The 9,326-nt window shown below is 51.8% G+C and overlaps 1 protein-coding gene across 1 annotated transcript; it reads right to left on the bottom strand.

The window, feature by feature from the left end:
- Positions 1–4,714: 4,714 nt before the first annotated feature.
- LOC310885354 (uncharacterized protein) lies at positions 4,715–8,901 on the bottom strand. Its single transcript, XM_083808631.1, has 4 exons — positions 8,684–8,901; positions 7,069–7,270; positions 6,303–6,361; positions 4,715–5,725 (listed from the first exon to the last, which is right to left on the bottom strand). The coding sequence occupies exons 1-4, from the start codon at positions 8,847–8,849 to the stop codon at positions 5,613–5,615; spliced, it is 540 nt and encodes a 179-aa protein (XP_083664757.1). The 5' UTR covers positions 8,850–8,901; the 3' UTR covers positions 4,715–5,612.
- Positions 8,902–9,326: the final 425 nt, after the last annotated feature.

Raw genomic sequence — 9,326 nt, 5'->3', positions numbered from 1 at the left:
GCTCCTCCCATGTTGTAATTCACTAGCGTGATGCACTGTGCCTGTTTGCTAATGTTCCGTAAATCATACAGGTGATAGCTGCTGTGTCAGATTCGCAAAGCCTTTGATACGGTCAGGGCAGCATGGAGACTCAAAAATTTCACGTCGTGTCTTTCTCAGAAATGTAATGCAGCTGTTGACACTGATGACAAAAACAGGCAAACAAATGGATGTATCTATATAGCACGGCAATTTGCTACCCTTAACCAGAAATCAGGTAGCTGGGCCAGAAAGAACTGGCCCAAATTCCTGACCTTTTACTGCAGTGCAATATAACGCTGACAAAGTCCCGCATTAACTGGGGCACTTGTTCTTATTGCTGCATTGCGTGTTGGGGATGTCCTCGGGTCCTCCACTCTGATCCGTCAAGTTTAAGTCACAGCAGATCTGGAGCGATGGAAATGGCTTGGGGGAAGAGGGCTGGTGCTATCCAAGCTGGGATTGCAGTTGCCAGCGTCCCAAGAAGTTACGGTGTGTGCCGTCCCTTCTCCCAACTGCTTAGGGGGGTCTTGATCTTTGCAGGAGAATGTGAGCTCCACGTAGGGAAGTCTGTGGGAATCAGCCTCCAAATTCACGGGTTGCGGAGGGCTGGATAGAGAATGAACTCGCACCATTAAACATTCAGCATCTCTGTGCTGTAACTTAGTTACCGAGTGATGGAACTGGTCAAAGGAGAACTGCTCAGGTGATGGGGGGGGAGTCCAGGGAGGCAATTCGGAGGTGAAAACAGAAACGTAAATGGTAGCGTGATGATGGCAAGATCAGAAATGTGCTGTGTGGTATTTAGGGACCGAGTGGGAAGCCCCCTGTCTGCCTTCCCGTCCCCTGGAAGGGTCCTTAATCAGGCTGTACGCGCTGCACTTGTGCCGTGTTGTGCTTCAGCTGCGTTGACCCTGTGGTTCTGCCTAGCAGGGTGGCAAAGCAGAGTTCGAGGCTGCCGGGTGTCAAAGCAAAGCTGTTAAGCAGCAGCTCTGCTTTTTAATTAGTTGTTCCTTGGGAAAGTTTTCCCATCCTGCCTCATGGCGAGCAGAAAACGTCTTAGCCTCTTTTCTGGGCTTGAAACAAAATGACCACAGGACTGCGGGTTCATCCCCAGCTTTTGCAGCGTGGGGAGTGGGAACCAATCATTTTCCCATGATGTCTGAAACGTCGAACAGGGCAGAGCGCAAGGGACACCGCTACAGAAGGATCAGCAAAAGGAAAACACCATCGGGAGCGGAGCCAAGTCCTGCCACTCGGCGTTACGTGCCACTCCCTAGGCTGCTATTTATATTGCATTGTAGCCCCAACAATGACCACGTTAATAAATAATCTAGGCGCCGCTTCAGATGAGGGATGGGCAGCCCCCGCCAGGAGCTCTTCCTCCCAGATCTCGCCCCCGGAGCATGGCTCCTTTGGATGCACGGTGAAGGCTGGGGGGTGCTCGCAGCCCCTCTGCCCCAGGCTGGCAGTGCCGTGGGGAGGAAGAAGAGGCTGAACGAAGCCTCAGAGCCCGTGATTTTGGGAAAGGACACCGTAAGCTGTTGGGAGAGGAGCCGCTGCCCGTGAGCGCTGCGGTGTCGCCCAGAGGTGGCCCAAGCCCCTTGTCCTGCAGGCAGCCGTCCCTCAGGCCGCCCCGTAGTGCACCCAACTGTCCTTAAGAGACAGGGGGCTTGCTCCATCCTGGGCTCGGGGAGAGCAATGCCACCGTTCGGGAGCAGAGCATGAGGCCACAGGGAAGCAGTGCTGGAGAAAAGAGCAGGCGGGGAGGTCGAGGGACATGCCGTGCTCTCCTGCTGCGAGGAGCATCTCGTGTCCTGTGTACTCAGCGAGGCCGGGCCGGGGGGAGGGAACGCGTCATCGTACCTCGCACGCACAACGGGAGGTGTCCTGTGACAAAGCGAAGGCTTGGGCATTTTCTGATGTTTGCCATACCACCCCTGTCTTCTTTTAATTGCTGTGGGTGTGGGTGTCTCTAGGTACAATCAGGTCGTTAGGGTGGGAGGGTGAGCAGGCCTTTGGCTTTCCCTGTACCGGAGGTCGGGGTTTGTTCAGACACTGCCGGAGCACGGGGTTGGAGAACTGAATGTCTGCTCTAAAAGTGGTGTAGGAACGTCTGGGGATGGCACCTCTGAGTCAAGTGTTCCTGCCGCAGCTCTGTAGATGCCACCTGAGGCTCCTGTTATCCCCATCCCTCCCCGGAGGGTTACAAAGAGGGCAAACATCGCCGTGTTCCCATGCAAAAGCGATGGGTGCTCTCAGAAGAGCCAGGGCTAAAGCCACATCTTGTTCTGCAGCAGTAGGGTTCGGGAATGATGCAGATAGAGTCAGTATCTAATCCTAACGGCCGTGTTAAACTCAAAATGAGCGAGGCACTTCCTCCTGCTCTGTATAAGCAGGAGTAGGAAATGTCAGTGAGAAGTTGAGCCTTGCAGTCCAAGAAGTCGTTCTGCTGATTTCTTCAAAGCAGCGCGCTTCGCCTGGGGTGAGCGGTGGAAAGTTCAGGAGTACAGTAAGTCAGTGGAAGGGCAGGGAAATGTTTAATGGCGTTTTATCACTTAGATTAAGCCATTTGCCGTAGCCACTCTGATAATTATTAAACAGGATTTTAAAGCTAAACACTTCCAGTAGGAGCAGAGCACTTTACCACCGGCTGCTGTTTATGGGCGGCTCTCCGGCGAGTGTCAGAGATGGGCTGGGGAGACAGACGGTGTCATTTCCATGGACCTGACCCAAATCAGCCTACCTGGCCCTGCGGGAAAGCACTGGGGCTTTCTCAGAAGTGCAGACGGGATGGACAGCTAGAGAGAGACCTACCAGGCAGCATTTTTAGGAGAAAGGTTTGCCTTAAAGGCAACGACTGCTTCGCCCTCTATGTGCAGCCATGCAGCTGTAGGACCGGGTTGGTCTCTGCCACGGGCTCCTGCTACAGACCTCACAGGTTCCCCCAAATCCTTGGTGTCCTGACCCAGACCCTGCCGAGCAGTGGCTCTGTGGTTGCCCCCGGGGCAGAGAAGGCAGACACGGGCATCGTCCCGGCGGCAGGGCCAGGCAACGTGCGGCCTCCTCTCGTCCCTTGGGACTTTTAGCTCTGAGTCAAAGGAGGGCCTTTCTGCTCCTCTCCCCGCTCACGTCTGAGAAATTAATTTTATTGAGGAAATTTCGTAGGGATGGAAAAGGAAATGCTGGTGTTTACTGCTGAATAGTGCAAAAGTTCATGAGAGTGCATGGCTGAGGGTTGTCAGTGGGATGAACCCAGCAGGAACCCACCTCTGGAGCCAGAAGGCCCTGCTCTCAGAGTTAACAGGGAACCTGGGAGTTGCCCCAAGGTTACTTAGAAGGGAATTTATACCTGTTATCCAAGGCAAAGAGCTGTTATCTTACCAGATAGACGTATCAACAGTAAGATTACAATAGAACGGTCGTCTGCAGCACTAAGTAGTATTTTATTGAGTGCTATGTGCTGCAGTAGCGGAACATATAACATGGTCTTGGTTACTCAGGACCTGCTAATTACCCTGCCGTGAAACAGATGCCAATTTCAATAGCTGGGCCATAAAATGTATTTCTATAAAATTCTGCAGAAACATTCCACTAATGCATCACCCCATACACTGCACGGTCAAATTTTCATTCATAAAATTGTGTCTGAGACTTTATGGCTTCACAAACTGACCGCTGTACAACCCTCCAGAAAGCAGGGAAATAAATGGAAGCCAGTGTGAAATAACTGGAACTTTGTGCTTGCCCTGAGAAGCCTAACTGCATGGGAGGGAGGAATCTCTCTTCTTTGATGCAAACCATGGCTTTTTGAGACAGATAAATGGTGGATTTGAGCAAGACGCTCCCACTTGAAAGCAAAGCCAGCCTCAGCAGGGAGAAGGGCACTGCTCGTGCGGAGGAGACCGGTCTCTGGAGTCCGCAGTCACAAGCAAGGCTAAGTCACCTTGTGCTGGTCCAAGGACAGGTGAAGGCAAATTCCCCACTGCATGCTTCGCCCTCCTTAACCAGATGCACACGCTGCTAGTGCAGGTGGTGCTGCCTGGGCTGGCAGCCCTGCTCCGAACTGTGCTGCTGGTCCACGATGGGCAGCATCAGCTCACAACAGCCACGGAAACCAAAACGTGCTTCCTCTGCTCTTAAACACTTGCTTAAACCCATCATGTTATCAGAGAAGGGCAGGAGTGAAAGCACAGCTCCTTGATCCCATCCCCAGCGCTGTTTTTGGAGAGGAGGCAGTGCCAAAAGAGCAGAGAAACAAAAAGGGCAAAGGGCCGATGTTGGGAGCAGCCCCTGTGCTGGTGGTCCTGGGGCTCCGCTGGTGGCAGGGGAAGGTCGTGGAACATCTGCTGGAAAGTTTGGGTCAAAAAAAAAAAGATTTGAGAAGCAAAACAGGCTTGTTGTCATGGGTTGTGACAAACAGCAGCTGGGTAGTAATCGTAACTAACCAGTTTCTGCTGCTAATATGTCAGACCATTCTGGAGGAAGAGGAGCAGGAGGATGCACAGGGCAAGGACGCATTTCTGACCCTCCCCTCCACAGCCTTCTGCTTCCCCTGCACAGCCCTGCAGTGCCCAGACCTCACCTTTCTGCCCTCCTGTGCCCAGCTGGGGGTCAAAGCCAAATGTGTTACAGGATTCAGGATCATTTCAGCTCCCCCTGCCATGTCCCAGCCAAGCCAGCAAACACTGTTAGGTGCAAGAGCCAACTTTCATTCCTTAATTTATTTAGATTAATTTAAGATAAAATTACTTTCCAGGAGTTTTGAAAAATCCCTAAATAAACTCTATTCATATAAAAATACAAACAATAATAATAAAATCAAGACATTGAGCGGCCCACCCAATCTTACCCCGCAGCAAAATCAGTTGCTGATTAAAAAATGAGAATAAAAAATACCCACCCTCTCATTCCAGAAAGCCAGAACAAATCCAGGGGACCTTTACAGGTCATCCAGTGAAATAGAAAAATTCAGGGAATGTTGGGCTAGAGAATAACACAGTGTGAATGCCCAAGGCCTGGGGGCTCTGGGGAGGACACCCTGCCAGCAGGATCTCCAGCTTCTCTCCGGGAGGGGTCCCCTCCCCAGGTGGAGGCTCGGTGGGTGCCTTTGTCTTCTCTGTGCTTGTTCTGGAGGCTTTAAGCTGGCGGCAGACCTCTCCTTGAGCTTCTCAGCAGACCCCAATGCCACGACGAGAAGAGGGCCTTTGCCCTCTTGCGAGTGCTTTCATGCTTTTTTGTGCTTCACAGAACCCCAGGTGACGAGGAAGGGATGAACTCACCCAGTGCCCCTTGGTTGGACGGGGTCTGCTCCTAAATGACCTTGGCTGTGCTTTTCAGCTGTCCTAAGCGGAGTGAGGTCTGGCTTGCCACAAACATTTCACCTTGCTGAGAGTGCTGCTCCTGGGTGAGGGGATTAAGGGGAGCTCCGTAGTCATAGACCCTTATCATTTAATGTAGAAGTGCGGTTATCATCCGAATACACACAAGAAGTGAATATTTTTCCTGAGTAGGTCAGCTGCCTGCCCTGCCACGCGTGCTGTAGGCAAGGAGGGAAGGTGCAGCACAGCTGGGTCGTCTTCTCTCCCCGACGCCTAGGAGAGCAGTTTGCTTGTGGCGAGGAGCATCAGCAGCTGGATGGCGGCTACGAAGAAGGAGCTGCTCTGAACTGCGGAGACGGAGTTGGTGCTGCCGGTTGGCTTTGCTCCTGGAAATGGAAGAAACCCCCAGGGTGGGTTAGAAGTGCAGAGGACCAGCCGCAGACCTGCTCCAAGAGGCTGCCTTTAGCTGTCATCTCTCAGAAATGTGTCACAGCTACGGTAGGGGAGTGGGATGCTTGAATATATTCATTGCCATCAGTGGAGCATCATCGGGTTAGGCTCCTGGGTGGCAGGGGATTCCCTGGAGTACAGAATGTTACCTGTGAGGGCAAACCACCATTTCCACTTCACCTCTATATGACAAAGAGAATAGGGGGATAAAGCCTGTGCCAACACCTGCAGGAACAAATAACCTCCACTTGTTTGTGGCTGCTTAGTGTCCCTTAAAGACAAAAGGAACCTGCAAAATGTTTGAGTTCAGCATTAAACTTGAAAGCCCTCTCACTGGCTCTAGCACTCTGCTGTCTTTGCCTTGTCTCCCGACTACGAGACAGGTGAGAAATGTCAGCTGGGGGTGTGCTGAGACATCTTTCCCCTCGCCCGAATCGCCAGGGCACAAGCGAAGCCTGCCCTTGGCGTGCCGCTCGCCCTGCTGTTGGACCCGCCCCACCGAACCTTATTTACCTTGGGTCAGAGTCACAGTGCTGAACACGGTGGAGCTATTTTCAGAGACAATGTATGCCCTGTGGAGGGAAGGAAGAGAGAGGAGAAATAAAACAAGGGAAGCAGTGTGTCTCATAGACCCTGCCTAGTAATATAAAGGGGACATAAAGAGCAGATAAGGAGACAGGAACTATGAAGTCATCCTGCGCTCACTCACGCCAGATTATACTTTTTTTTTTTAAAATCTGAAACACTGATTCTTCATTTCTTTGCCACAGTCGGTCCTCTGCTGCTCGCTGCTTGCTGTTTCACTGCCCTGCTCCTGCCCAGGGTGGGATGCGGTGGAGCAGGGCGGCTGTGCTGCGACCACCCGGACCGTGTAAGAGACCCACCGTAGCAATGAAGTCCTGCATTCTTTCTCCTGGCAGATAAGGCCAATCGGGCTAATGGCTACGGTTTCCTTTGGCAAACATTTCCCGCTGATGCAACTCCATTAGTGTTAACGGAAACGAGGGGTGTTCAATCCCTTCCTTTCCATTGAACTAACCCACATTCCAGCTAAGGTGAGAAACCTTTAAACCACCGGGCTCACAGTGCAGTGACTTCTGGATCTGGCCTCGCAGAGAACATTTCCTTGGTAGGTATTTTCAAGCGAAAGTTTGGAGTGGGCACAAGAGGTTTGTTTCAGTGCCTGCCCAGGGTGGGCGCCTGATTCCAGGCACTGCCAAGAGCTTGCAGAGGCTTGCACTGTCCCACCTGAATGCTTAAAGGCGGGGTAGAGCATTACCTTATGTCCACAGAAGAATAGTTACTGGCTGGGGATGTCCAGTTTGCTGTTTTCTGAGTGTATGGTAACACCGCTGTGATAACAGCACTGCAGTTTTGCTTGTTTGTCACGTTCCATTCTCCAACAGAGACATTTTGGGGGGATATGGCCTGCAGTAAATACCTGGTCCCGTTTCTGGTGTTATTGCTGTCAACTATCGTAACTGGAAAGAGAGCAAGTGAAACAAAGTCAGTTGTCTGTCCTGTAAGACAGCAATCTCCAGGCCCCCTGCCTTCAGGGCTTTCAGCCCAGGAAGCGTTTGCTGGTGCAGTGCTCTCTGTGTGACACAGGGACACCAGCTGCCTGCAAAGAGAGGGGCATGTCCCCCTGCCAAAGCAAAAAGAGCCCTCACCTGCCCCCTCCCCACTTTGGGAACAGACCGGAGGAACTTCTCAGTCCCCACACTCAGCCCCTGCTGCTGGGGGAGACACATCCCCACCCCGAGCTCCTGTGCCTTTCTGCACCCCAGGCGGATCTCAGGGGTGGATAATCTGCGGGGGACAGGCTGGTGGGCAGCCCACGGCTGGCTGTGCCAGACCCCACCCTGTCTTTTTCCCCACGTCTCTGATTCACAGCTGGGATGAGCCTGTGCAATGCTGCAGTGCATCATGCCGCTGTTGCACACAGCAGGGCGACCCCCTTGCAGAAAGCAGCTCCCCAGCTGCGTGCAGCTGCGTGTGCCGCACGGCCGTAGCCCTTCTGGCCCTCAGCACCCTTTGGGTTCAGGCGGCTTCAAATGAACCCCCCCAGGACCATCAGCTGCTACAGGAGCTGATGTGAAACAGCAGCGAGCATTAAACTCAATTTCTATGCTCAAAAGAAAAAAAAAAAAAGGAAATAACAGCTGTGTACAAAATATCCCCCTGTAATAACCCAGCAAATTGCTGTGGTTGCTCCTTGGGGTAAGATCGGAAGAAATCTGTGCTCATTCACACCAGCAGACTGCTGGCCCCTTGCAGGAAGGGCTCAGGATGTCTTTCTTGCCCTGCCCTCAGCATCTGGGTTTTACTGAACCTCAAGGCAAAGGGACATTTGTCGTCAGGTCTGGGAAACAGGGCAAGGCTGCTATTTACTCTGGGACTAAATCTTTTGTAGGATTAAAAGCCATTTTCTATGGCAGATGTTGAACATGTGTCAGCATCAAAGCAACCTCTCCATCTTTGTCTCTATAGCCATTGCCACTGACAAGGGCAAATTCTCAGGGAGGAGGAAAGAAAAAACAAAGAGCAAAACAACTCCCCTCAGAATCCAGTGTTTCAAGAGCATTTGAGCCCTTCAGTAGAAGTTTAGGCAAAAAGGTTAAGGCCCCATAAGGAAGGAAAGAGAATATGGGGCTGACCCTTATGGGCATTAACATGGAATAGGAATAAAGAGGGAAGAAGTAAAAGAACTATCTCCTGCCTGAAATTAATAATAATAATAATAACAATAACAATAATAATAACAATAAATAACCATTAGGCTGCACAGATTTTAAGCACATCTATGATCACCACAAGACTGAAGAAAGCAGCTGGGGCAGGGGAAGAGGAGACGTGGTGCTGTGCGGTGTGGAAGCTCCGAGGTCTGGGCTTACCGAAGTAGGTGGTGTTTGGGCTGTAGTCCTGGGGTGTCACGGTTACAGAGAAATTGCCTGCGACTGCACTCTGAGTCGAATTGCATTCCGGCATCTGCAAATATGCAGGGACGATTAGCGTCCCAAAGAAGAGGAACTGCAGCAAAAAGAGGAGAGCCGCCATCATCCACCTTGATGTCCTCGCCTCACACGCCGGCACCTGGGGAATGAGACAGCCTCACGCTTCTCAGCCTATTTATACCGAGATTTTGATGAGGTAAATGCAAATATTTCCTTCTCCCCATCCAGCCTACATGTACACACCCCCAATGGGAGGTTTCACTCCTGGTTTTAGAGATTACTTCCTTCTAGCTGCTTGGCCTCTAGATGAACCGGTTAAAATAAAGAGATGATCGGCTGAGCGGGGGTAAAATTGACAGTGTGCATGTCACTCAGGAGGCCCTGGGCTGGAAAGCAAGTCTCTGCAAGCCTGTGTTCCTCGAGCTGCTTTTGTGTATGAGCATTGTGTCTTCTGCTTGCGTGCTGGTGGTCCCCGTGACCTCTTGCAGAAGGCCAGAGCCTGGGAAGGTGGAGGAGCATCGCAGTCCTGTTGCGAGCCCTGCTCCAGGCTTTCATTAAAGGCCAAACAAATCCAGAATGTATG

The sequence above is a fragment of the Anser anser genome (genome assembly GCF_964211835.1).
Source record: "Anser anser genome assembly, chromosome: 22".
NCBI lineage: Eukaryota > Metazoa > Chordata > Aves > Anseriformes > Anatidae > Anser > Anser anser.
Note: the sequence above shows the minus strand (reverse complement) of the source record. Positions and strands in the feature narration are given on the sequence as shown.

Bases quoted from the DNA above. Each gene is read 5' to 3' on its own strand.
- LOC310885354 (XM_083808631.1), bottom strand. From the start codon at position 8,849: ATGATGGCGGCTCTCCTCTTTTTGCTGCAGTTCCTCTTCTTTGGGACG. The intron at 7,271-8,683 runs GTAAGCCCAGAC...CTCTCTTTCCAG, and splicing joins CCCAAACACCACCTACTTCG to TTACGATAGTTGACAGCAAT. The intron at 6,362-7,068 runs GTAATGCTCTAC...TTCCCTCCACAG, and splicing joins TATTCTTCTGTGGACATAAG to GGCATACATTGTCTCTGAAA.